At 53.8% G+C, this 27,810-nt stretch overlaps 1 protein-coding gene across 1 annotated transcript in view; it reads left to right on the plus strand.

Annotated features, from left to right (window-relative positions):
• Positions 1–1,015: 1,015 nt before the first annotated feature.
• Positions 1,016–27,810, plus strand: part of RYR1 (ryanodine receptor 1) — an 85,729-nt gene continuing 58,934 nt past the window's right edge. The window contains exons 1-24 of the mRNA XM_073796818.1: positions 1,016–1,460; positions 6,422–6,541; positions 7,686–7,790; positions 8,836–8,910; positions 8,998–9,076; positions 9,415–9,527; positions 10,086–10,179; positions 11,340–11,433; positions 11,586–11,660; positions 12,168–12,324; positions 12,468–12,632; positions 14,699–14,820; positions 15,273–15,468; positions 19,254–19,389; positions 19,472–19,567; positions 19,652–19,770; positions 20,594–20,727; positions 21,204–21,445; positions 21,944–22,136; positions 23,094–23,310; positions 25,114–25,218; positions 25,444–25,547; positions 26,271–26,354; positions 27,165–27,472. Of these exons, the coding sequence (XP_073652919.1) occupies positions 1,413–1,460; positions 6,422–6,541; positions 7,686–7,790; positions 8,836–8,910; positions 8,998–9,076; positions 9,415–9,527; positions 10,086–10,179; positions 11,340–11,433; positions 11,586–11,660; positions 12,168–12,324; positions 12,468–12,632; positions 14,699–14,820; positions 15,273–15,468; positions 19,254–19,389; positions 19,472–19,567; positions 19,652–19,770; positions 20,594–20,727; positions 21,204–21,445; positions 21,944–22,136; positions 23,094–23,310; positions 25,114–25,218; positions 25,444–25,547; positions 26,271–26,354; positions 27,165–27,472 (3,181 nt within the window). The 5' untranslated portion in view covers positions 1,016–1,412. The remainder of the gene's footprint in view (positions 1,461–6,421; positions 6,542–7,685; positions 7,791–8,835; positions 8,911–8,997; positions 9,077–9,414; positions 9,528–10,085; positions 10,180–11,339; positions 11,434–11,585; positions 11,661–12,167; positions 12,325–12,467; positions 12,633–14,698; positions 14,821–15,272; positions 15,469–19,253; positions 19,390–19,471; positions 19,568–19,651; positions 19,771–20,593; positions 20,728–21,203; positions 21,446–21,943; positions 22,137–23,093; positions 23,311–25,113; positions 25,219–25,443; positions 25,548–26,270; positions 26,355–27,164; positions 27,473–27,810) is intronic.

The following is a 27,810-nucleotide window of genomic DNA, read 5'->3' on the forward strand; positions in this document are numbered from 1 at the left end:
TAGTTGCTCCGTGGCATGTGGAATCTTCCTGGACCAGGGATCGAACCCGTGTCCCGTGCATTGGCAGGCGGATTCTTAACCACTGCGCCACCAGGGAAGTCCTGTATAGGTAGTTTTTAAATACAATTTTTAAAGGTTACTTTTCAGTTATTACAAAATATTGGCTATATTCCCCGTGTTGTACAGCATGTCCTTGAGCCTATCTTACTCCCAGTAGTTTGTACCTCCCACTCCCCCTCCCCTTTATGGCTCCTTCCCCACCCCCCCACCCCCACTGGTAACTACTAATTTGTTCTCTATTTCTGTGAATCTGCTTCTTTTCTGTTATATTCTCTAGTTTGTTGTATTTTTTAGATTCCACATGTAAGTGATATCATACAGTATTTGTCTTTCTCTGTCTGACTTATTTCACTCAGCATAATGCCCTGCAAGTCCATCCATGTTGCTGCAAAGGGCAAAATTTCATTCTTTTTTTATGAGTAGTATTCCATTGTATATATATACCACATCTTCTTTATACATTCATCTGCTGATGGATATTTAGGATACTTCCATCTCTTGGCAATTGTAAATAATGCTGCTATGAATATTGGGTGCATGTATCTATTTGAATTATTGTTTTTTTTTTTTTTTTTTTTTTTTCCGGATACATACCCAGGAGTGGAATTGCTGGGTCATATGGTAGTTCTATTTTTAGTTTTTTTGAGAAACTTCCATACTGTTTTCCACAGTGGCTGCATCTGTATTGGTACAGTTTTAAGTGCTGCAAATAATCTAATTTAATCCTTGCAGCAGCCCTGTGAGGTAGGTACTATTAATATCCTCCTTACCAGTTGAGGAAACTGAGGCACAGAGAGGCGAAGTGACTTGTTCAAGGTCACACAAAGGAGTGGCAAGACAGGGATTTGGATCCAGTCTGTCTCAGAGTCCATATTTTTAATCACTGTGTATGGTGCTTTTTAAAGCCAGGAGACCTAGTGCGCATCCCCTCTCTGCTGTATGACATCAAGCAGGGGCTTCCTCATTCAGAGCCTCAGTTTGCTGTCTGTGAAATAGGAGAATGATGGCACCTTCCTTATCGCGAAGGGGGAGAGAGGGTAGATGCCTTAAAGACACCCCCCTAAGCCCGCCCACCCCAAGCGCACCTTTGGCCAAGGGTTGGGGTTTGTGGGCGGGGCTCCGTCAAAGGGGCGTGGCCTTGGCCGTCCTGCTCCAATGGGGACCCGGGGGCGGGGACCTCCTCCCAGCTCTGTCCAGCACACGAGTCCTCCACGCAGTTCCATCTACGCCGCGGGTGCCTCTGTCGTCCCCAGAGGTCTCCGACCCCAACTCGCCCCCAGCCCACCCGTCCAGCCTTCGGCCCCCTCCTCTTAGCCACCGACCTCAGCCCCAGCACCTCTGGCCTCGACATCATGGGTGACGGAGGAGAGGGCGAGGATGAGGTCCAGTTTCTGCGGACGGTGCGTATCTCTGTGTTGGAGTCTCTGGGACTATCTCTCTGGTCTGAGTGTCTCTCTGTCTCCGATGTCTTTGTCCTGATTGCTGGTGGTCTCTGAGACTCTGGGGTCTCTCCTCTGTCCCTTTGGGTGACTGTCACTCCGTCTTTCTCCGTTTCTGTCTCTCTTAGTCTCCCCCATCTTTCTCGTCAGAGAATTAGCAGAATCTGGGACTACAGAATGGGGAGGAGGATCCTCCCTCCTCCACCCTCTCTTCTGACGCTAGCGATTTGTCCCAGAGAAGGGGGCCGCTGAGAGAGCACCCCCTCCCACCACTCTGGAAGCAGGCACTTGGGGAAGGTGGTTCTAATTCCTGAGCTTAATTTAGCTGTCCCCTCCCCCCCCCCCCCCCCCCCCCCCCACTTAGCCCTAATTCTCTTTTTGCTCCAGACTCTGACCTATTTAAATTCTTGGGAAGAGGGCTGTGGTGGGCTGAAGGACACAACTCCTTTGAACTCCCAGCCCTTGAGGGTCTCCTGAGGGTCCCCCTGTTTCTGGGTCTTCTTTCTTTCCCCACTTGATTTTGGAGAGGAGGGTCAGATATGGCTGCTATCTATCTCTATCTGTCTCTCCCTATCTGTCTCTTTGGGTTGTCTGTGTCTCTGTCTCTTTCCATCTCTGTCTCCCTGTCTCTGTCTCTGGCTTTGTTCTTCGGCTTCAGGCCCTCTGTGTTTCTCACTGTGTCTTCAACTCTGTCTCTCTCTGCATCTCTGACCCTCGGCAGGCGGGGGGGGGGGGGGGGGGGGGCAGGGATGGGAATTGGAACAACAGGTGTCCCTCCCAGAATAGTCCACTTTTCTGGGGCCTGGGCAGGGGACAGGGAGAGGATGGGGAGAGGGGCTGCCCATCCCGAAGTCCTTCCCACTTTTCCCTCCCAGTGGTTCTACCGGGTGTGGGGCTGTGAATATGGGAGGGGATATTCTCTCTTTTGGGCCAGGTCCGCTGATCCTGCACTAGCCCCTCCCCACCCCCTCCAGGCCCTGGGAAATGCTGACACAGCATTCCGGCCCCAGAATAGGACCCTGGTGAGCCGGCTCTGGTTTCCTGGGAGGGAGGAATGGACAGCTGGGGCTGGTAGTGAAGGATAGGGACAGCTGGACATTCGGCCATGGGAGGAGGCCTAGCTTCACCCTAGACTCTTGCACTGGCTCCAGTCCCTTAGCAGACACCATGGGTTGGGCTCTTCCCTCCTCCCAAGCCCTAATAAGACCGTGGCCATGGCCTTGAGCCCCTGAGCAGCCACTCTACGTCAGACCCCATGCCCAGGGCCTCAGCCTCCTGAGGCATCTAATTATATCCTTGCTGCCCTATCTTCTGAGGTAGGGCCCTATCTTTATCTCCCTGGGAGTTTTGAGGGAAACCGAGGCCTGAGTGGGAGTCACTGACCAAGGTTAAGGCCAGGAAGCGTCATCTCTGGATGCCCCTGGGGGCCAGCCCTCCTGCTTTCATAAGAGGAAAACTGGGCTCAGACTTGCCTGGCTAGCCAGTGTTGGATTCTAGAGGCCTGGCCTTGACATCTCTTGGCCCCAGACTGGGTCCATTTTCCTGAACTTTACTGAGGTTATGTGGTGGTTTTCTCAAACTTTTTGGATCTCATCCCACTGGTAAGAAATATATTTTATATTGCAACCCAGTACATGCATATATTCACATACGTTATAAAAAGTCAACTTTACTAACAGAGCTATAATTGACATGCAATAATTTGTACCCCTTTTAGGCATTACAGTTGACAAGCTGTACACACCCATGTAACTACTATCATAATCAATAGACCATTTCCCAGAAAGTTCCCTTTGGCTCTTTGCAGGAATCACCCTGCCCTTCTGCTTTATGTCACCATAGATCCCATAAGTCACTAACTAGTGTTTCATATAAAATATATGCTCATTTGTCCTGCTTCTTTTGCACACTGTAACATTTTTGACATTAATCCATGTAATGTGTATCAAGAATTCATTTCTTTTTCTTGCTAAGTAGTATTCCATTGTGTGAATACGCTACAATTTGTTTATCAGTTCACCTGCTGATGGACATTTGGGTTGCCTCCAATTCATGCTATTATGCTCAAATTAGGTGCATTCACACAGTTTTTTCTTTTTTTTTTTTTTTTGCGGTACGCGGGCCTCTCACTGTTGTGGCCTCTCCCGTTGCGGAGCAACAGGCTCCGGACGCGCAGGCTCAGTGGCCATGGCTCACGGGCCCAGCCGCTCCGCGGCATGTGGGATCTTCCCGGACCGGGGCACGAACCCGTGTCCCCTGCATCGGCAGGCGGACTCTCAACCACTGTGCCACCAGGGAAGCCCCGCACACAACTATTTTTAACTGAAACAAGTTTCATGAAATGCAGGTAGCCCTTAGAACACAGGGGGCATGCTGCTATTTTCTGTTCTTGCTCTACATTTATTTCACTTTTTAAGCATGATGGGCATGGTCCCCAAGTTCATTTCATTTCCTTTTGATGGGTGGCAACATCCAGCCCTGCCCAGGCTGGGGCTCCTCAAAGCATGGCCCATGTCAAAACCTCCTGGGGGCTGGTTAATGGTCCAGATTCCCTGCTGACCCCAGATCTACTGAATCAGGCTCTTGGTGTTGAGGGGGAGACTGGGGCAGCAAGGAAGTTGCATTTTTAACCAGGCTACCCCCCTTCATTCTGATGCAGGAGAAAGTTAGAGAATCATTGGTGTAGGGATTAGGCTCCCTGTCCCTGGTTTATATGTTGGTTTTGCCATTTGCCTGCTTCCTAACTTTGGGCAAGTGATTTTTAGTTTTCTCTCTGAGCCTCAGTTTCCCAATCTGGAAAATGGGGACAAAAATATGTACCATAAGGATTCAGTGGGTCCATGCAAATATCTCTCTGGGCTCGTCTCCTCCCACTTTCTCCCTTGCTCCTGATGGCAGCAGCGCCAGGCTGTCTCCCTTGCTTTTTCTGAATACCCACGGCCCCAGGCCTTTGCACAGGCAGACTCCTCTTCCGGGAACTTTCTTCCTCCAGAGATGATCGGGCCTGATTCCTTCTTGTTATTCAGACAAGGCTCAGCTCAAATGTCACCTCCTTGGAGAGGCTGTCACTTCACCCCCCTCACTGATGTCATCTCTACCCCAAACTCTTACATCACCCTGGGTTATTTTTTCCATAACACTTATCACTGAAATTAACATTATAAATTGATTCACCTGTTCATTGCATTTCCCCCCACAAGGATGTCAGCTCCACAAGGACAGGGAATTCGTCTGCTTTATTCGCTGCTCTATATCCAGTGCCTAGATCAGTGCCTGGCACATAGCAGATGCTTAATCAGTGTCTATTAGATGAATGTAAAGCCGTGAGCATGAGGTGTAGCAGAGAGTATGTACTTAATAAATGCAAGCTGTGTGATCCCTGTGAATACACGGCATATGCCAAGATGTCGGGGATGGGGGTAATAGGACAGAGCAGTCCTGGGGCCTCTCGGCCGACAGGATGAATCTCTCTCCCTCCTCCCAGGCTGACAGAAAGAATGAGGGCTGCCTGTGTGGGGTGAAGCCCAGGATTTGCTGGAAGGGCTGGAGTCTGTGTGACTTCAGGCACAACGCCTAGCCTCCTTGAACCTGTTTCCTTTGCTGTAAAATGGAATAATCACTGTCTTAACTGTGGTTAATCACTGCGGTCTCCATCTGTTCTTTTTCCCCATCAATTTTGATTGAAACCTCTATCGGTAAAAATGTGGAGCAAACCCCCACATACATTTATATTAGTTATGAATGTAATATGGGCTATTCTACTAACGTATCAAGAGGTGGTCTAACTTTCTAAAAGTGGCATATTGGGACTTCCCTGGTGGTCCAGTGTTTAAGACTCCACACTTCCACTGCAGGGGGTGTGGGCTCGATCCCTGGTCGGGAAACTAAGACCCTGCAAGGGAAACTAAGATCCCACAAGCTGCGCCGGCTGTGTGACCTCAGGCAAATCACTTCACCTCTCTAGGCCTCTGTTTCCACAGGTTCACATACTAGGACTTACCTCAGAAGGGTGTTTATTTTACTTAAAATTTTAATTTATACCCTCGAGATTATTTCAAACTTAGAGAAAAGTTGCAAGGTTATCTCAGAGAACTCCCATGTGGCCTTCAGTCATTTCCCCCAAAGGTTAGGATGTAGCGTGTCTGCTTTATCATTCCCTCCATCTCTCCCTCCCTCTCTCTCCCTATTTTTTTTCCTAAGCTGTTTGAGAGTTAGCTGTGGACATGATACCCTTAACCCCTAAATCCTTCAGTGTCTGTTTCCTAAAAAAACAAGGGATGTCTCTCAGAAAACCACAGCACAGTTATCAAAATCGGGAGATTTCGTACGGCTATGATACCATCATCTAATTCACAGTCTGTTTCACCTTTCACCACTTGTCTCTATACCGTCTTTTATGGCATTTCCCCTCCATCCAGGATCCAGTCCAGACGCTGGCACTGCATTCAGGAGTCATTAGACAGCACTCCTTAAATGAGAGCTACTATTAAAATAACACACAAAAGAATAATTAGATAAGGCTGAACTTAAAAGCCATTTAACTTGAGGCACTCGTATCTTCCACCCTCCAGTGACTCACCTTGTGGACCCCCACCTGGGAGTCCTCTGGAGTCAGTTGGACTGGGGTTCAGATCCCAGCTGCTTCTCTTATCAGCCGTGTGGCCTTGGACAAGCCATGTCCCCTCATGGAGCCTCAGTTTCCCCATTTTAACGTGGGGATGCCACTGGCTTGGATCTCATGGGGATGTTAGAAGCATGTACAGTGCTCAACACGGGCCCCTACTTGACAAATGGCAAGGGTGGCTATTATTAGTCACATCTTTTTCACGAGGAGAAAGGGCCAGGTGGGTGGCCCATGGTACAGTGTCTGCGGGATGCGGGTGGGATGCGGGCGCCCACCCTGACCCTCTGCCCGTCCCCAGGACGACGAGATGGTCCTGCAGTGCAGCGCCATGGTGCTCAAGGAGCAGCTCAAGCTCTGCCTGGCCGCCGAGGGCTTCGGCAACCGCCTCTGCTTCCTGGAGCCCACCAGCAATGCCCAGGTCTGTGCAGGACGGAAGGAAGAGGGGGCCTGAGGGGCAGAGAGCCTGGGGCCCAAAGAAGAGGGGTCTGGGAGTCTGGAGAGGGGATGCTGACAGGAAGGGGAATAGGGAGGGGGGCTAAGAGGGAAAGGGGGCTGGAGGTCTGAGGAGGGGAGCTGGGGTCCTGGGGGAAGAAGGAGGGGGTCTAAGGAGATAGAAGGTCTTGAGTTCAAAGAAGAGGGGATCTGAAGGGGGTGCTGATAGGAGAGAAAATGGGAGGGGGCTTACGGGGGAAAGGGACAGAGGTCTGAGGTGGGTGGAGGTCTGAGGAGGGAGGGGCAGGGGGTCTTAGGGGGCAGGTGTCTGAGGGGGCAGAGGGTCTTCAATCCAAAGCAGAACAGCCTGGAGGGTCAGGGGGTGCCCGCAGGGGGCTGACTGGGGAGGGGGTTGGAGGCTGAGAGGTGGGGGGATCCTGGGGTCTGAGGCTGAGGTGAACTCAGGCTCTGAGGGAGGAGGTGACCTGGGGGGATGGGGCGGGGGCTGGGAGAGGGAGGAGACCTGGAGTTTGACGGGGGAGGAGGCCAGGGGCCTGAGGTGGGCAGAGAGTCTTGGGTCCAAGGGGGAGGGTGTCTAAGTGCTTGAGGTGCCTGGGTGGGAGCCTGAGGCGGGAGGTGTGAGGTGGGGCCTTGCTCCTGGGACTTTGAAGCAGTGTTCACAGGTGTCTGAGGGAGAGGGCAGGAGCTGGGACTGTCTGCTCGTTACAGCGGGAGCTGGGGCTTCCTTTGGGGTTGGAGAGATTTGCGTTTTCTGCCGGGAGGGCAAGGAGGGGGCCCCCGGGGGAGGGCAAGGAGGGGGCTCCCGGAGTCGGATGGGTGGAATGCGTCTGACAGGGGCTGAGGCTTCCTATGGGATTAGGTGTGCTGTGGAAACTTCTGTGAGGTTCGGGTGGGGTACAGGGGTGTGAGGGAGGAGGCAGAGCAGAGGTGTCTTCTGGGATGTTGGTGCGAATTCAGGGTGTTTGAAGCGGGAGGCAGAGGGCAGGGCTTCTTGGAGGGCTGGGTCGGGTCTGGGTCTCTAAGGGGTGTAGGTATTTAGACTAGGGGCAGGGCGTGCACCAGCACTCTGGAGCCTTCAGGTCCCCCGTTCACATCTCCCCACCCCCCAGAATGTGCCCCCCGACCTGGCCATCTGTTGCTTCGTCCTGGAGCAGTCCCTGTCCGTCCGAGCCCTGCAGGAGATGCTGGCCAACACCGTGGAGGCCGGCGTGGAGGTGAGGCTCCCACCCAGGTGGGACGGGTGGCAGGGACGGGTGGGAGGACCTGGGGGTCATTTACCGTCTGTTCTTCTTCCTCTCTCTGCCCTGCCCCCCACAGGCCCTCAATTTGGATAAGTGGGTAGGTCTGGCCTTGGGTGTCATCTGTCCTTGCCACCTCTCCTGACCCCAGGTGGGCCTCTTGGGTCCATATCCTGCACACAGGGGCTGGGGGTTCTTCCCCACCCCGGTTGTCAGGGTCTGTGGAACCCAGAACAGGCCAGGCAGGAAGGAAGGAAGGGGGTGGGGGCTTTTGAGCCCCTGTTCTCCCACCTGCTCCTTTCTCTTCTTTTCCATCCTTTCCTCCGACCCTCCTAGCTCTTCTCCGCATGGGACCTCTCCCCTCATCACCTCCCTCCATCCCAAGTGTGAGTCCCCTCTGGACCCACATGGTGGGTCCACCATGTGATCACGTGGCCCCATCACATGGCCCCCTCAGAGCATGGGCATGTGAGAGCTGGGATGGGGGGCATGATGCCATCGAGTGCTGGGTGTGCCCACCCACTCCCAAGAGGCGCAGAGTCTTCCTGGGCCCGGGGGTGTGTGGCAGCACAGGGCAGGTCCCTGTGGGTGATGCTCCAATGTTTAACAGCTGGTAGGACAGTACCGGTGCACAGCTGTGTTATGACAGGTGAGAGCAGAGGGAGCTAAAGTCTGTGGAACACGAGATACGGGGGCTTCCCCGAGTGACCCCAGGTATCTGAACCTCTGGAAGAGGGGTTCAGCCCCCTGAGTGACTCTGGGGCCTGGTTAACAGGTTGAAGGACAGAGTGGGCTTGGGGGAATAGAAAACACCCCACCCACAGGCTTCTCAGAGACACAGACCTTGCTTCCCCTGGAAGCAGGGAACCTGAGGCAGAGACTCTGTTGTGGGTCTGAGCTGAGGCTTCTTCGCATCCAGGCCCGAGCATGGTGTCTTCTGGGAAGTGTATTCCCACCTGAGATAGGCCAGATGTTTCAGGGGGGTCTATTCTCACTCTGTGTCCTCCCCTGCCCCCTGCAGTCGTCCCAGGGTGGGGGACACAGGACACTGCTGTATGGCCATGCCATCCTGCTCCGGCACTCGCACAGCGGCATGGTAAGTGCGTCGGGAGGGGCCGGGGCGGCGGCAGGGGCCAGGGAGTGCAACGCCCGCCGGGTGGCTGACTCCCCTCTACAACCCTAGTACCTGAGCTGCCTCACCACCTCCCGCTCCATGACTGACAAGCTGGCCTTCGACGTGGGACTGCAGGAGGACGCAACAGGTGCAGGGGCTGGAGGGAGGGGCTACGATGGGGATGCCGCAGGCAGGGAGTTGGGATTCAGAAGGTCTGCAGAACCCCGGGAGCGGGCATGGGGATGTTCCAGGGGCAAAGATGGGGGCCTTTGGGGCTGAGAGTCTGGGGGTGTGGATGAATACATTCTGAACAGAGAGACTCAGGCAAGCAGGCAGAGAGTCTGAGGACAGGAATGGGGGACTGTGAGGCAGAGAGTTGGGGGCACTAAGAGGAGAGCTTGGGACGGAGGGCTTGGGAGGCTCCGTGGCTGGGAATGCCTTGGGGAAGAGCGTTCTGGGCAGCCCTCACCCCACCCCCACCCATAGGAGAGGCCTGTTGGTGGACGACACACCCGGCCTCCAAGCAGAGGTCGGAAGGAGAGAAGGTCCGAGTTGGGGATGACCTCATCCTCGTCAGCGTCTCCTCTGAGCGCTACCTGGTGAGTAGCACCTCCCTCACCACAGCTCCTACTGCTCCTGGGGCTGGGGGCACACGGGATCCACCCCATCTCCTCCTCATTGGTTTGCCTGGTCTCTGGCCCCAACGTCCTGACTCCCAATTTCCAGTTTCCATCCAATTTCTGGTTTCTGACGCCCCATTTCCTGACTTGATCTCGGTTTCTTTTCTTTTTTTTTTTGTTTTTTTGTTTTTTTGCGGTACGCGGGCCTCTCACTGTTGTGGCCTCTCCCACTCCGCCTGTGGCGGAGTACAGGCTCCGGACGCGCAGGCTCAGCGGCCATGGCTCATGGGCCCAGCCGCTCCGCGGCATGTGGGATCTTCCCGGACCGGGGCACGAACCCGTGTCCCCTGCATCGGCAGGTGGACTCTCAACCACTGTGCCACCAGGGAAGCCCGATCTCTGTTTCTTGATCTGTGACCTGTAATTTTTGGTCTCCTGTCTTCTGGTTTCCTGGCTTCCACCCTTGGTTTCTGACTCACTCTGGAACTATTGCTCACCCCCCATTATCTCTGACCACCACATCCTGGTTGCCCACAGCACCTGTCGACGGCCAGTGGGGAGCTCCAGGTTGACGCCTCCTTCATGCAGACACTGTGGAACATGAACCCCATCTGCTCTGGCTGCGAAGAGGGTGAGGACCCCAGACCTCTGACCCCTAACCTAAGACCCCCAAAACAGACCTTCAACATTGCCCCTCAGACCCCAAACCAAGATCTCCAAATTATGACCCTTATACTTAGATCTCCAACTGACCACCAATCTGGAACCCTAGAGCTCAGACCTCGAAACCTCAAACTCAGTATCAGACTCCTAATTCAGACCCCAAAGCTCGCAAGCCAAATTCAGGTCCTGGAGGTCAGACCCCTAAACTCAGACCCAAAGCTTAGATCATCGAATGTGTAGCTTATCCCTCAGACCCCAAGCCTCAGATGACAAGCACATGGGACCTCAGCCCCCCAAATTCAAACTCAGATCCCAAACTAAGAGCCCTACTTCAGACCCCGAACCTCAGCCAATCGACTTCACACCTCCAACTCTAACCTCAAATCTCCAAAATCATCTCCCAGTTTGCAGACCCCCATGCTGAGTCCCTAAAGCATGAACCCAAAACTTTGAACCCAATTCTCACACCTCAAACCTCAGAGCCCTAAGCCGGACCCAAGCTGAGATGCACGCCACAAATCTCGAAACTCAGGCCTTAATCTCAGACCCCGAAACTCAGACCCGCCAACTTCTAACTACGACAAAGCTCACATCTCCCCAGACTCAGACCCCAGAGCTAAGCCTTCCAAACCTCAGATACCAGCCTCAGATACCAGCCTCAGACCTCCAAAATAACACTCAAAATTCAGACCCTGACTTCAGACTCCACCGTCATACCTCTAAACCCAGACCCCCATCTCAAGCCCTGGAACGCAAACCTCAGAATCGGGGAACATTAGACCCAAATCTCTAATGACAGTCTCTGAAGCCAACCTCGAAAATCCAAACTGAGACCTTTAAACCCCAGACCCACAAACCTCCCAGCCTCAGCCCTGCACACCCAGACCCCCAACACTAGATCCCCAACCGCAGACCCCAAATCTCATGCCCCTACTTCAGGCCTCAATCGAAGCCCAAATCTCAGACTACAGCTTTGTACCTTGAAACTCAGATCTCCATCTGCAGACCCCCAAACCCAGCCCCCAGCTTCCCACAGGGCAGAAGCAGGGCCTGCAAACTCCACTATGGCTCCCAGGCCTTTCCGGGGCTCCAGCTTCCCAATGACCACTTTCCTTTGCTCCTGTCCAGGCTATGTGACCGGAGGCCACGTCCTCCGCCTCTTTCATGGACACATGGATGAATGTCTGACCATTTCCCCTGCTGACAGTGATGACCAGCGCAGGTCTGGGCTTGGGGACAAGAGGGTCTGGCGTCTTCGGGCCAGAAGGGGGATGGCAAAGGTTGGCTAGGGGGGCCTGGAACCCTAGGATTAGGGATCAGATTCTGGGGGGCTGGAGCCTGAACTCTTGACCTCACTCTCTTCCATGTACCCAGACTTGTCTACTATGAGGGGGGATCTGTGTGCACCCACGCCCGCTCCCTCTGGAGACTGGAGCCACTGAGAATCAGGTAGGGGTCGGGGGCAGAGGAGGCAGGCTGGGGGAGGGGCTAGGGGTTCCTGGGGGCCCTGGGAGGAGAAGAGTGTCTTGAAGGAAGAACTGAGGAAGAGACTGGAGGGTTTTGAGGGAAAATCTGGAGAACCTAAGAGAGCAATAAAGGTCCCCAGGGTCCTAGAATCCTGGAGGAAAAAGAGGTCTTGGGGGTAGTGGAGGTTCCTGAGGGAGAGATCAGGGTCTCGAGTGAAATTGTGGGGAAAGGAGGGGAGAAAATGACAGATCTGGGAAAACTGGAGACACTGAAATCATCTGGGCAGCCCTGAGGAAGTGGTGAGGGCCTGAGAGAAGATTGGGGCTCTTAAAGGAAGGCTGGGGGTCCTAAGAAGGATCTGAGGGCTCCAAGGAAGATTTGGGCACCCTGGAACAGGGCTGAGGGCTTGAGGAGGTTTCAACCAAGACTGTGGTGTCCATGGGAGAACTGGGGGGCCTCTGACCTCTCCCTCGTCCTCACCCTCTGCAGCTGGAGTGGGAGCCACCTGCGCTGGGGCCAGCCACTCCGCATCCGGCATGTCACCACCGGGCGGTACTTGGCACTCATTGAGGACCAGGGCCTGGTGGTGGTTGACGCCAGCAAGGCCCACACCAAGGCCACTTCCTTCTGCTTCCGAATCTCCAAGGTCGGTGGGGTCAGGATACCCTCCCTCAGCTGGAGCCCCAAATCCCGCCCCAGCCCCCCACCACTCTGCAGTCTCTTGTGAGGGGGAATCCCCCATTAAATGCACAAGCAGAGGAGGCTGACCTCTGTCCCCTGCCCCTGTAGGAGAAGCTGGATACGGCCCCCAAGCGGGATGTGGAGGGCATGGGCCCCCCTGAAATCAAATATGGGGAGTCCCTGTGCTTTGTGCAGCACGTGGCCTCAGGCCTGTGGCTCACCTATGCTGCCCCGGACCCCAAGGCCCTGCGGCTCGGCGTGCTCAAGAAGAAGGTGGGCACCTGGCAGAGGGAAGGGGTGGGGTACAGGCTGGGGCAGGAAGGGCACTGGGGGTGATGATGCTTGAGCCTTTAGGAGTTTGAGGTTGGGATTGAGAGAAAGACAAAGACTGAGAGAGAAACTGAGATTGAGAGAGACAGGAAAAAAGAAAGAATACATATATGAAGAGAAAGAGAGAAGTATAGACAGACATGGGGACAGACAAATAGAGAAAGACAGACAGAGAGACAGAAATAAGAAAGACAGAGGTGGAGAGAAAAAGATGAATAATAACAGAATAATAACAGAATAACATTCAGCCAATTATCGAGTACCCCAGGTGTTGTGGATGTATGTGTGGACAAATAGCTGAGCTATACAGACCTGTTCCCTGCCTTCCCTGTGCTCAGACACTGTGACTAAACCCTCTCTAATGAAGTACACAGTTTTACAACCCAACAGTGGGAAAGCTACTTTTGACAGAGGGAACACCAGGCGCAAAGGCCCTGAAGTTGGGATGAGGTTGGTCTGTTGCAATCACTGAAAGGAGATCTAGTTCGGCTGGAGGAGAGTGAGCGAGGGGTGAGTCGTGGGAGATGAGGACAGAGAGGGGACGGGAAGAGATCAGGTAGAGCCTTGTGGGCCACCGGGGAGGGTCCTGGCTTTTCCTCTGGTGAGATGGAGCCGCAAGATAGCCTTGAGCAGGCCAGGGCACGGGGGGCGGTGCCCTGATTCAGGGTCACAGGGTTCTTGAGCTGCTTATGGGAATAGACTACGGGGGTGGGCAGAGCTGGAGAAGGAAGACCAGGGCAGGTCCGCACTGGTACAGGTGGAGGATGACAGTGGACAGCACCAGGGTGGGGACTGTGGAGTGAGGAAAGGGGGCAGAGTCTGGTTGTATTCTGAGGGCAGAGCCAACAGGATTTTCTGACAGGTTGGATATCAGGGTGAGAGGGAGAGGGACTGAGGATGAGACCATGATTTTTGTCCTTTTTTGCCCTGAGCAGCTGGAAGGAGGGAAGTGCCGTTAACTGAGTCAGGGACAGCCAAGTATCAGCTCAGGAGGATGGGCCCCAATGCCTAGAACAGAGCCACTCAGTAGACTTGCTGAGTGAATCAGTGAGAAGACTAGGGCGGCACCTGTTTGTGAAAACTGAGGCTGAAGTTGGATACAACAGCAGAGGATGTAGAGATGGGCCTGGGCCAGAGAGGGCAATGTGGGAGTCGTCAGCAGGTGGACGGTATTTACAGCTGCTGGACTGGATGGGGTCCTGGGGAGGTCAGCTCAGGGGAAGGCCGGCAGCCATGATGGTCTCACCTCCCAGAAAGGTGTTCAGGCATTCTGTCTGGGACATGTTAAATTTGGGGTGCCATTAGAGCTTTCTGGTGGGGGGATGTTAAGTCAGTAGTACATACAAATGGAGAGGGGTCTGGCCTGGAGAAAGACAAGATAGAGACAGAGAGGGAGAGAGAGGGAGACTCAAAGAGGGACAGAGAAAGAGAGAAAGAAAGACAGAGAATAGATAGCTAGTGGGAAGCAGCCGCATAGCACAGGGAGATCAGCTCGGTGGTTTGTGACCACTTAGAGGGGTGGGATAGGGAGGGTGGGAGGGAGGGAGACGCAAGAGGGAAGAGATATGGGAACATATGTTTATGTATAGCTGATTCACTTTGTTATAAAGCAGAAACTAACACACCATTGTAAAGCAATTATACTCCAATAAAGATGTTAAAAAAAAAAGGAAAGAGAGGTAGAGAGAGAGATGGACATAGTGACAGAGAGGGAGAGACAGAGCATGGGATAGGCATGAGAGAGACAGAGAGACAGAGACAAAGACAGACAGACAGAAACAAAGAGGACAGAGACAGAGAGTGAGAGGAGAGACCTAGAGGGGGGAAAAAGAGAGAGGGGTTGAGAATGAAAGACACAGGGACAGATGAAGAGGGACTGGGGGCGGAGCTGGCAGAGAGATTCCGTAGAAGATGCGGGCAATTTGGGGGCTAGAGTCTGGGTGGAGGTCTGGGGAGCATGGCCCTGGCTGGCTGAGCCCCTCCTGACGTCTCTCTCCCACCACTGTCAGGCTATTCTGCACCAGGAAGGCCACATGGACGACGCACTGTCATTGACCCGCTGTCAGCAGGAGGAGTCCCAGGCCGCCCGCATGATCTACAGCACTGGCGGCCTCTACAACCACTTCATCAAGTGAGCCACCTGGCCCGCTCTGCCCTGGGGGCCAGGCCACACCTTGACCCCACGCTCCTGGTGTTCATGCGCCAGACCATTTAATCTCTACCTCTGACATTCACACCTCTCACATACACAGACTCCTGACCTCTACATACTTGACCCCTAATCTGACCTCGACAGCTATGACTTTGACTTCACACCCCTGACACCCTCGACCCTGGACCTCCCTAGCCCTGACCTCTGCTTTCATGACCTGTCCCTACACAGGCGGGGGTCCCAGGCCCAGCTCTGCCCTTGGCCACTGGGTCACCTCGGGCCAATCAATGCCCTTCTCTCTCTGCGTCTCACTCTCTCTCTCTCTGTTAAATAGGTGTGTCTGTGGGAGTCTGGCAGGGACCGGGGGTGGGTGGGGGCGGGACCCTCACAGTGTTCACGGACCCTCACTGATACGTGCGCGGTCTCCGCAGGGGCCTGGACAGCTTCAGCGGAAAGCCGAGGGGCTCGGGGTCTCCGGCTGGCACAGCACTGCCTCTCGAGGGCGTCATCCTGAGCCTGCAGGACCTCATCGGCTACTTCGAGCCACCCTCCGAGGAGCTGCAGCACGAGGAGAAGCAGGGCAAGCTGCGCAGCCTGCGCAACCGCCAGAGCCTCTTCCAGGAGGAGGTGAGGGCGCGGCCCGAGGGGGCGGGGTCTGTGGGCGCGGGGTCGGAGCCTTCAGAGGGGCGGAGCCTGCCGGACCCGGGGAAGCAGTGGTCTGAGAGGGGGCGGGGCAGGTGGAGGGGCAGGAGGAAGTTCCTGGCCTGGGTGAACAGGGCGAGGAGGCGGGTCGTAGGGGACACGCGAAGGGGCGGAGCCTTGAAGCGGGTCCGGAGTGGGTTGGTGGGCGAGGCTTTGTTGAGGGGCGGGGCCTGTGAGAGCAAAGTGGAACCGGAGCCTGAAGGCGGGGGCAGGACTTGTTCCCTCTTCTGGGAGGACGGGGCGGGGTGAAGGTAAGCTCTGGGCCAAGGCAGGTCAGTGGAGGAAAGGCCTGAGTAGAAGCCCGAGGCTGAGCTACTAGACTCAGGAGGCGGTGACTGTAGGGGTAGGGCCTGCGGAGTGGGAGGATAGAACTAGAGTGGGGCATGGTGGGGGAGGGCCAGAGAGGTGGGCTTTTGGGTGGGAGGATAGTGTAGGGCGCGACCTCAGCTTGGGTCAGAGGCTGGGGGTCTGTGTGTTATGAGAGGAGACGTGGTGGGCTCCGCTCAGCACGGAGTCTGAGTGCGAGGGGCCGAGAGGGGTGGAAAACTGGGGCTGTACGAAGGTCCGGGGTCTGCTGTCTCCTCAGGGTGATTGGGGAGCATGTTCATTTAAAGTCTTCCAAGTTGGCCCTGCTCCTCTCCAGGGGCTCCCATTGTGATGGGGGTGGCAGACCTAGAAATGATGGTAGTAACAACAACAAAACTTACTAATGGAGTGGGATTAGTATATGCAAAGTGTTTAGAACAGTAGCAGCACAGAGTAGATGCTATGTAAGTGTCAGTGGTTATTGTTACTTTGAATTTAGCCCTTACTGTGTGTTATGGGTGTTACATACCTGACATCCTCCCCATAACCCCATGGGGGGGTTGTAATTCCCATATTACAGATGGGTCACTGAGGTGCAGAGAGATTAGATAACAGCCATTGCTGAACAAATATACCAGGGGGGATATAGCTGTCAAGAAAACAGACAAAAATCCCTGTCCTTGTGGAGTTGACGTGAGGCGGGAGGATAAATGAGCAATAAAATAGGATGATTATGTGGCATATTAGATGATGATAAGGAGAAAAACAAAGCGGGGCAGGGACTTCCCTGGTGGTCCAGTAGTTAAGAATCCACCTTCCAAAGCAGGGGACGCGGGTTCGATCCCTGGTGGGGGAACTGAGATCCCACATGCTGCGGGGCAACTAAGCCTGTGCGTTCTAGAGCCCACGTGCCGTAACTACTGAGCCTGTGCGCTCTGGAGCCCGCGTGCCACAACTAGAGAGAAGCCCACGTGCCACAACGAAAGATCCTGCATGCTGCAACAAAGATCCTGCAGCTAGGTCCCGCAACTAAGACCCTACGCAGCCAAATAAATAAATATTTAAAAAAAAAAAAAAGGGCGGCGGTAGGGAGTGCTGGGGTTGTTGCAGTTTAAAATACAGTAGTCAGGGAGGGTCACGTGAATGAAGAGAGGCAGCCATGTGTACACCTGAGGGAGGGACAGAGAGGAGACAGAGCAAGTACACGGACCATGAAGTGGGAGTGTGCCTGGCAGCTTCCAGAATAGTGAGGAGGCCGGGATGACTGGAACTGGGTGAGCTAGGGGAGGAGTGGGAGGAGATGAGCACAGAGAGGTGACAAAGGCCAGACCAGGGTGAGGACTTGCGGTTTGGGAGCCACAGAAGGGTTAGGTCTTTGAAAGTCACAACGAGTTAGGGGCAGAGCCACTGTGTGTGACTCCAACTGGCTGTGCTCTCTACCACGATGCACTGCATCTCTGACTATGGGCCCAGGATATAGATACAACAATTATCATAGCAGCCCAGTTGTCTACCACCACTGGAATGAATCCACAAATGTGGCATATCCATATGATGGCTATGGACACTACTCAGCAATGAAAATGAGCAAAGGACAACCCCATGAAACAATGCCCTTAACCTTAAAGCGTAATATTGAGAGAATTCCCTGGTGGTCAAGTGGTTGGGACTCGGCGCTTTCGCTGCCAAGGTCTCGGTTCGATCCCTAGTCGGGGAACTGAGATCCTGCAAGCCGCTCAGTGCGGCCAACTAAGTAAATAGAAAAAAAAAATTTTTTTTAAAGTAATGTTGAGCAAAAGAATCCATGTGCAAAAGAATACTTACTGTACACCTCAAGTTCAAAAACAGGCAAAATTTTACTAGACTGTTTATGAATGCATGCATAGGTAGTAAAAATGGAAAAACAAGGAAAGGATTTCCATAAAAGTCAGGATAACGGTTATCCCTAGCAGAGAGGGTTGTGTAACAGGAGGGGCATCGAGGTGACTTCTGGGAGGCTAGCAATGCTCTCTTTCTTGACCTGGGTCATGGTTACACAAGTGTTCTTTCATATTTATTTGTTAAGCCATATACATTTGATCTTTATTATTTCCAGATTCTGTATTTGCAAATATGCCTACTTGCTAAAATTTATTTGTAACCTCCAAATCGATGCTTGCAGAATATTTGTAGTCATTTGTGGACATGTGCAGAGAGGCAAAAAATTTAAGTCATTTGATGTTGTGTTTCCAGTTGAGGTTGAACAAGGCGACAATTTGCCTTGTTATTTCAACTCTCACCTGTAAGCAAGTGTCCTTTTTGTGGTGTATTTAGGGCCACGCTTTTCACATTTTTGTGCTTTTTGTTAATTTCACTGATTAAAATGGCCCCTAAGCACAGTGGTGAAGCGCTGTCTACTGTTCCTAAGTGCAAGAAGGCTGTGATGTGCCTTACTGAGAAAATATGTGTTAAAGAAAAGCTTCACTGAAGCATGAGTTACAATGCTGTTGGTTGTGAGTTTAATGTTAATGAATCAACAACATCTATTAAATTAGTGTCTTTAAACAGAAACGCACATAAAACGAGAGTGTGTATTGATTGATTGATGAAAATGTTGTGCTCAGAGACTCAGAGAAAGCCCCTGTGTTTCCCCTGGGAGCCTTGGGTCTCAGGATTCACTCAGTGCTCACGGTGACTTTACAGAACCTAACTACTACGAAAAGCAAGAATAGACTGTATATATTTTATTGTTTTTTGTTTTTTTGTTTTGCGGTATACACGCCTCTCACTGCTGTGGCCTCTCCTGTTGCGGAGCACAGGCTCCGGACGCGCAGGCTCAGCGGCCGTGGCTCACGGGCCCAGCTGCTCCACAACATGTGGGATCTTCCCAGACCGGGGCATGAACCCGTGTCCCCTCCATCGGCAGGCAGACTCTCAACCACTGCGCCACCAGGGAAGCCCTAGACCGTATATGTTTTATGTGCTTTTCTGTACGTCTGTTATAATTCAAAATAAAAGAAGACAAAAGGTTAAAATGTTTTTTAAAAGAAGAAAGAGACAGAAGGCAAAAATCTCTCTGGTGGTTGGTGTGGAAAGTGAGCTGGGCCAATGGGACCAGCAGTAGGGTCCTTGGAGGTGGAAAGGAAGGAAAGAAAATACTGGAAGGAGAAACACAGATTCAGTCCAGATGTTAATAAGGATGTATTATGTTGGGGACAGAGGCAGAGTGCGACAAGGCCAGGTCTGGAGAGCCGAGGAGGAAGGAAGGGAGTTGGGAGTGCGGGTGCACACAGATGGCTCTGGTTTCGATCTGGGGACACCCAGTCACTAGGTGTTGAAGGAATATGAATTAGCAAGTCCAAGAAAGGCAAGGAAGGGAGGGCCTGGGATTCCTGTGATGAAACCCCCTCTTTTCTCTACCCTAGGGGATGCTCTCCCTGGTCCTGAACTGCATCGACCGCCTAAATGTTTACACCACTGCTGCCCACTTTGCCGAATTTGCGGGGGAGGAGGCAGCCGAGTCCTGGAAAGAGATTGTGAACCTGCTCTATGAAATCCTGGGTGAGGAGCCTCGGACTGGACTCCCCCTAGAGCACCCGAGGTTCCCAGTCCTACTGGGTCTGACCCCTCTCTCCACCCTCAGCCTCTCTGATCCGTGGCAATCGTGCCAACTGTGCCCTCTTCTCCAACAACCTGGATTGGCTGGTCAGCAAGCTGGATCGGCTGGAGGCCTCCTCAGGTAGGAGAACCCAGGCGGAGGGGATGGGGACTTGCGGGGACGGGAGGGCTGCAGCCACTTCACCTCTCTCTGATCCCTGTGCAGGGATCCTGGAGGTGCTGTACTGTGTCCTGATTGAGAGTCCCGAGGTCCTGAACATCATCCAGGAGAACCACATCAAGTCCATCATCTCCCTCCTGGACAAGCATGGGAGGAACCACAAGGTTGGCCTCTCACCCCTGACCTCTTATCCCCTGAATGCTGAACCCTGACCTTTCCCCATGGCCCTCGAATTGCCCCCATTTCCCCATCTTATCTCTTACCTGGACTCCTCTACCACAAGCTTCCATCTCAACACAAAGGTCTCAAACTCATGGTTCTTAAATGGGTTCTGGGCCACAGATGTGCTTCGTTATCTCGTTGAAGTATTTTTTCAATTTCTAATTTTGTAGCCTTTAGGGGGGCTGCATAGACACTCTCCAGTTTGCCCCAAGTGCTACTGGTTCCCACTGAATTGTTTCTAACCACTTCACATATTTACATTATCTACCTGGCCCCTGAAGACACAAGTTTGCAACCTCCACTGATCTAAACCTCATCTTTATCCCTGTGCTCTCTCCCTGACCGACCCTTTCACTCTTCCTACTGGCTTCTGACCTTTTACCCCAGTCTTTTTTTTTTTTTTGGCCAAGCCATGTGGCTTGCGGGATCTTAGTTCCCCAACCAACGATCGAACCCAGGGAAGCTCAGAGTCCTAACCACTGGACCGCCAGGGAATTCCTCAGTCTCTCTTTTCTTACATTGCTGATGTCTTATCCCAGCTCATACGGCCCCCGCCTCTTGCCTGATGTTTCTCTTTGACTCCGCTCTCTCTCTGTGACCCCTGACCTCCCACTTTCACCACCTCTTCTCATCAAAAGCTCTATCTCCCATCCTGGCATATCATCCTTCTGGTTTCCCACTCTGGGTCTTCCATGGACAACCCCCACCCCACCCCACCCCCCGCCCAGGTGCCCTCACACCCTGACCTCTGACCTTGACCTCCAGGTGCTGGACGTGCTGTGTTCCCTGTGTGTGTGCAATGGCGTGGCCGTGCGCTCCAACCAAGATCTCATTACTGAGAACTTGCTCCCTGGCCGCGAGCTTCTGCTGCAGACAAACCTCATCAACTTTGTCACCAGGTCTGGCCCCTAACCCCTGACCCCAGAACTCAGAACCTCGCAATCCCCTCCCTGACTCAGACTCCACACCCAGGTGGATGGGCCTTCCTCCATCTCCCACCCCGGTCCCCACAGCTGTCCCCAGCTCATCCCTGGCTTCTCATTCCTCTTGTCCTCTCTCCCTGCTCCATTTCTGCCTCTGTCTCTTCCTCCCTCTTTCTTTCTGTGTTTGCTCTTTTTGTCTTCATCTGTCTGTCTCTATTTCTCCTCCATCTCTTTTTCCTGGTCTCTCTCCCATCTCTCTCTTCTCTGTCCTTTGATGCCTCTCTGTCCGTCTCTGTCTCTGCTTTCTCTCTCTGTTTCTGTGTCTCTGCTTTTCTGTTTTTCTTGTGTATGTATATCTTTGTCTTTCTCCCTTCCTCTCCCACCCCCCCACTAGCCTGGATCTCCTCTCCATCTCTCCTTCATCCTCCTCTCCTGTCCTGTCTCTCCTACAGCATCCGCCCCAACATTTTTGTGGGCCGAGCAGAGGGCTCCACGCAGTACCTCAAATGGTACTTTGAGGTGATGGTGGACGAGGTGGCTCCATTCCTGACAGCTCAGGCCACCCACCTGCGGGTGGGCTGGGCCCTCACTGAGGGCTACAGCCCGTACCCTGGGGGCGGCGAGGGCTGGGGCGGCAACGGGGTCGGCGATGACCTCTATTCCTACGGCTTTGATGGGCTACATCTCTGGACAGGTACCTGGACCCTTCTAGGGGACCCTCAACCCTGACCATTGACCCAGGGTTTCTAGGCTCTCACCACATGCCTTGGGATCCTGACCCCCAAACAGGCTAACTTTGACCCCTTACTCCTCATTTCCCAAGACCCTAACCCTAGAGCTTTCAGAATCTGGGCTCGAACCTGTTTCTTCATAGCCTCCGGAGCTCTGACCCCAGAGGATGTCAGATCTCTGACCCTAGAGAGCCCAGAGAACTGCCCCGATTATTATGATCTCTGATCTTTGACTTACGCCCCCAAAGGTTACAGAATCCTAACTCCAAGATGACTTTAATCTTTGACCCCCACACCTCTCAGGAACCTAACCTCAGGGGAAACTTGACTTCTGCCTCTAATCTCTTGACCTTAGAGTTGCTAGGGTCCAGACCCTATAGGATCCTCTAATACCTGCCCTTATCTCTTGAGACCATTGGTTCCATTGGACCTCTGACTTCTCCCTGGTGATCCTGGTGCAGGACACGTGCCACGCCTGGTGACTTCCCCAGGGCAGCACCTCCTGGCCCCCGAGGACGTGGTCAGCTGCTGCCTGGACCTCAGCGTGCCGTCCATCTCCTTCCGCATCAATGGCTGTCCTGTGCAGGGTGTCTTCGAGGCCTTCAACCTTGATGGGCTCTTCTTCCCCGTTGTCAGCTTCTCAGCTGGTGTCAAGTAAGGACTTGCCCCAGCCCCCTGGCCAGTCCCCAGACCTGGGACTGTCCTGAGACAGCTTCTGCAAGCACGCCATGGCCTTCTATGGGGCCAGGACCCAGCAGCCTTCTCTCAGGACTGATGGGCCAGACCCCTACACGAAGGTCCCAGTGACCTCTACATGATCCCAGACACTCTCAGTGTCCTCCCAATGACCCAGACCCTCCCAATGATGTCAGCTTCACCCCAAGTGTCCCCCAAATTTCACAATGACCTTCTAATGATTAATAAGTTTCTTCCAGTGACCTCCCAGATGACCTCTGACTCTCCCAATGATTCTGTGCCATTCCAGTGACCTCCAGATGATTCCAGAATCTGACAGTGATCTTCCAATGACCACAAAGCCTCCCAATGACTCCATGCTCTTGACTTCCCAATGACCCCAGCATCTCCCAACGATATTCTGATAGCTCCATAATTTCCCAGTGACCGCTCAACGACCACAGTTACTTCAGAGACCTCTCAGTAGCCCAGTCTTTTCCCAGTGACCCCAACCTCTGTGAATGACTTACTCACCATTTCAGTGGCGATTATGATTTTCTCAAGGTTACACCAGACTCTCAGTGACTTCCAAGTGACCTTCTTCTTGGTCTCCCCCAAACCTTCTGGTATCTCTAGATGTTCTGTTGATCCAGGACCTCCTCCAAAGGACTTTCCCATGACCTTGGATTAACTCCCCAGTGACCTGACCCCCACTTTCCTTTTTTGGTTTTCCAAAGATTCCTATTGACCTCCAGCATTTTCTTTGACCTTAGAGTTTCCTGACTCCTAAATGACCTCCATGACCCTATGACTGTCCAGTGACCTCAGGTCTCCCCAGAACCTTCCACTGATCCCAAGATTGCTCCCTTCCCCCCACTGAGTACAGACTCTCCTCTGTACACCGCCCTCACTAGTGACTCCCACTCTCCCACCTAGGGTGCGGTTCCTCCTTGGTGGCCGCCATGGCGAATTCAAGTTCCTCCCTCCGCCTGGCTATGCCCCTTGTCATGAGGCTGTGCTCCCGCGAGAGCGACTCCATCTGGAGCCCATCAAGGAGTATCGGCGGGAAGGGCCCCGGGGGCCCCACCTGGTGGGCCCCAGCCGCTGCCTCTCACACACCGACTTTGTACCCTGCCCTGTGGACACTGTCCAGGTACTGCCTGCTCTACAAGGGTTTCTTGGAGAGGCAGACTCCCTTAGGAGCCAGGGAGATGGGGAGCTGAGCTGGAAGCTGGGGACCCTGTTGTTTAACAGGTGGGGAATCTGAGGCAGAGAGGAGGCAAAGGATTCTCTCAAGGCAGAATCTCGGTTTCAGGGAGTCCTCAGTATAGTCCCCTAAAAAAAAAGGACTGTTATTTATTTATTTAATTTTTAAAAAGTATTTATTTGCTGCTCCGAGTGCCTGTGGGATCTTAGCTCCCCGACCAGGGATTGAACCTGGGCCCTCAGCAGTGAAAGCACGGAGTCCTAGTCACTGGACCACCAGGGAATTCCCTAAAAAGGACTATTATTGCCCCCAATATACAGCTGAGGAAAGTGAGGCCCAGAGAGGTTAAGCAGCCTGTGCACGTCACACAGCATTTGAGTCCAGGAAGTCTGATCCCAAAGCCTGTGATCTTATCCACCACAATTTGTTGGGCATCTTTTCTATTCCACACCTCTCACTCCGCCTATCCCAATCTGAGCTCCCCACCTTTCCTCCAGGCCTGTCCCTATAGGAGGGAATATAAGTCCTGTTTAAGAGGCTGATCACAAGGGTTTGACTTGCAGCACGTCACCGTGGGCATGCGGCTTCACTTCTCTGTGCCTCAGTTCCCTCACCTGTGAGGAAAACAGGGGAACGAGAGAACCTCCCTCTAGCATTGTTGTGAAGGTTAGATGAATTAATATATGTGAAGTGCTTAGCATGGTCCTGAGGAAATAGTAAGTACTCAGTAGAGTTACTGTCATTATTGGTAGTAGTAATGTTATTGCAGGGGTGAACTTGCCACCCCCCTGTAGCCAGGCCAGAGCCCTGGGCCTCCTCCTGGATGGCTCCCTTCCCCTCCCCCACCCACCCGGCAGCCTCAGGGGTTGTCCACTCCACCTCTCCCAATCCCTTCTCCCCCCACATCCCACCCTGGTCCAACCATCATTATCTCTGCCTGCAGAACACCAACAATCTAAACATGACTAGGCACCTACCGTGTGCCACGCGTTTATAGAAACTATGTGGGAGGGTTAGCGGCACAGTCGCAAGTCCCAGCACGGCTCTCTCTGTCTTAAAAACAAAGGAATTGGTAAATGACACACCCTAGGGCAGGAAGCTAAAATAGTTGGGATAGAATCAGGACTCAAGCCCTGGTTCTTCTGATTCCGCATCTTGTGATCTCTAATCAAACACAAGCTTTCCCCCACACTTAGTTAATTGAAAGATCTGTAAAATGAAAATACAGGTACTGTGTATGTTTACTGAAAAAAAATCCGCACAGTTCAAGCTCGCATTGTTTGAGGGTCCACTGCATATAGCGTTTAGTAGTTTATGTAAATGATTTCACTGAACCCTTATAAAGTAAGTGTCATGAGTTAATATTGTTCTGATTCTCATCGTACAGAGAAGGAAAGAGACTCCTCCATTCATTCAGCAAACATTTCACGAGCATCCCCTTCTGGGCTGGACAGGGCTGGGAAAATGCTGGAGACAGAGACAGCCCCAGCCCTGCCTTCACGGAGCTCCCAGTCCACAGGGGGAGACAGACCCATTCCCAGATAGTTCCTTAATTCTGAGGATGCTAAGTCCTTACGCAGCTGGACGTCAACCCTGGAGGCAGGGTGAGGTGATGGGGAGCAAGGCTCGGCAGTAGGAAAGGTCAAAGTTCTGGGGAACTGCTCAGGGCTCGCACGTGTTCTCGGGAAGAGGGGTCACGACGCAGACTGGAGGGGATGCAGGGACCTCACAAATGTCACCTGCCCCCAGATTGTCCTGCCTCCCCATCTGGAGGGTATTCGGGAGAAGCTGGCGGAGAACATCCATGAACTCTGGGCGCTGACTCGCATTGAGCAGGGCTGGACCTACGGCCCGGTGAGTGGGCTGCCTGCAGCGCGGCGGGGGGTGGGGAGAGGCTAGGCTCGCTGTGGTGGAGTGACAACTGCTCACTAACTGGGAGGGGCTGGGGGCTGGGGGAAGTGACTTTGGGACACTAGGGGCTCCTTGGGTGGCAGAACGGGTCGGGGAGGCCAGGGGTCACAGTCTGGGAGTCCTGGGGAGGGAAGGGGAACCGAGGAGTTGACTCTGGAGTTTCTCCAGGTTCGGGATGACAATAAGAGGCTGCACCCGTGTCTCGTGGACTTCCACAGCCTGCCGGAGCCCGAGAGGAATTACAACCTGCAGATGTCGGGGGAGACGCTCAAGTGAGGGGTGGACCAGGGAGCAGGGACCCGGGCCTGACCGCTGGGCGGGGGGCAAGGAGAGACAGGGGGAGCGAGACCGAGACTGAGAGAGACAGAGAGAGAGAGACAAAAGGGAGGCAGAGAGAGAGAGGGAGACTGGGATTGTGAGGCTGAAACTGACAGGGGGCAAGTAAGAGACAGAGGCATAAAGGGAGATGCTCAGGGCTTCCCTGGTGGTGCAGTGGTTGGGAGTCCGCCTGCCGATGCAGGGGACATGGGTTCGTGCCCCGGTCTGGGAAGATACCACATGCCGCGGAGCGGCTGGGCCCATGAGCCATGGCCGCTGAGCCTGCGCGTCCGGAGCCTGTGCTCCGCAACAGGAGAGGCCACAGCGGTGAGAGGCCCGCGTACCACAAAAAAAAAAAGAGAGAGATGCTCAGCAAGTGAAAGAGAGAGAAAGAGACAAGGAAAGAAGCAGACAGGAAAAGACAAACACAGTCAAAGAGATACAGCGACAGTGAAACAGGGAGAGTCAGGAGCCAGAGAGACACAGACACCAAGACCAAGAGAGACGGGACAGATGCCCAGAAAACCAGAACAAGAGAGGTGGAGAGAGCTAGTGACCCAGAGACAGAGCTGACAGGGGCTGGGGGATGAGGGGAGCTGGGCTGGGGGGAGAGGATGCCAGCGGCAGGGGAGCCACGTGGGGTGACCCTGTCCCCCTGCCCCCACCCCCCGCCCCAGGACCCTGCTGGCGCTGGGCTGCCACGTGGGCATGGCGGACGAGAAGGCGGAAGACAACCTGAAGAAGACAAAACTCCCCAAGACGTGAGTGTGGGCGGCCCGGGCCCCACCTGGGGAAGAGAGTAGGGGGCCGGGGATGCTGTGGTGAGGGCTGGAGCAATTGAGGGCCGGTGGGAGGAGGCTGAGGTCAGAAACCAAGGGGCTGTGGGTTAGGGTGGAGGTCATAGGACCAGGGGTCGGGGCTCTGGAGTCAGTGGTGAGTGTCCTGGGGAGGTGTCAGGAATGCGGAGTTAGGCATTCCAGAGTGAGAGTGGGAGTGAGTCGGACCCAGGGTCAGGGTCTGCCATGGAGTCCGGGAAAATGAGAGAACAGAGGTAATATCTCTGAGTTAGAGGTCAGGGATCAATGGAAAGGGGTGAGAAATTGTTAGAGTTGCAAGTAAGGGATCTTAAAATTATAGATGAGAGATCAGAGGTCCTGGGGATAGATGCCAAGGTTCAAAGGTCAAGGACTCCAAAGCCAGGAGTTTGGAATGATAGGGTCCTGGGATCAGAGGTAAGAAGCCTCAAAGTTAGAAGTGAGGGGTCAGAGAGTTCCAGCGTGAGAAATGAGGCTCCCAAAATCAAGATGAAGGGGTCACAGAGCCCAGAGGTCAGTGAAGTCAAAGCCCTTGCTACGGTCACAGGATCCTGGGGTCAGAAGTCAAGTATATCAAAGCTTATTTAAGGGAGTCATAGAACCCTGATGTCAGAGACCAAAGGTCAGAAATTTCAAAGCTCAAGGCTAAAGATCATGGAATCCGAAGGACAAGGGTCAGAAGTCAGGGAGCCCATAGCACAGAGCCTAGAAGTGGAGGTGAGGGTCTTGTCCCACCGAACCCCGCCACACCCGCAGGTACATGATGAGCAATGGGTACAAGCCGGCGCCTCTGGACCTGAGCCACGTGAGACTGACGCCCGCGCAGACGATGCTGGTGGACCGGCTGGCGGAGAACGGACACAATGTGTGGGCACGAGACCGAGTGGCCCAGGGCTGGACCTACAGCTCTGTGCAGGACATCCCTGCACGCCGGAACCCTCGCCTTGTGCCCTACCGCCTGCTGGACGAGGCCACCAAGCGCAGCAACCGGGACAGCCTCTGCCAGGCCGTGCGCACCCTGCTGGGCTACGGCTACAACATTGAGCCGCCCGACCAGGAGCCCAGTGAGTGCTGACCACAGGCCCCCGACCCTGACTCCTACCCTGACCCCAACCCCGGCCCTTGACTCCTGATCTCTGACCCAACTCGCCTCTCAATGGGCTACATCTACAGCACTGACCCTCTCCCCCCAGCCCTGACACTCTGTCCCTGACCCTGAACCTGATCTTGACCACTGACCTTGACCTGACTCAAGCCCTGCCTGGGCTACGGCTACAACACTGAACAGCCAGACCAGGAACCAGTGAGCGCTAACCCTGACCCTGACTCCAATTCCTGACCCCCAGCTACGACCCCTAACTCCTAACCTCTGGACTATAGCTATAACATGGAGCCACCCAAG

Source organism: Tursiops truncatus, chromosome 19 (assembly GCF_011762595.2).
Source record: "Tursiops truncatus isolate mTurTru1 chromosome 19, mTurTru1.mat.Y, whole genome shotgun sequence".
NCBI lineage: Eukaryota > Metazoa > Chordata > Mammalia > Artiodactyla > Delphinidae > Tursiops > Tursiops truncatus.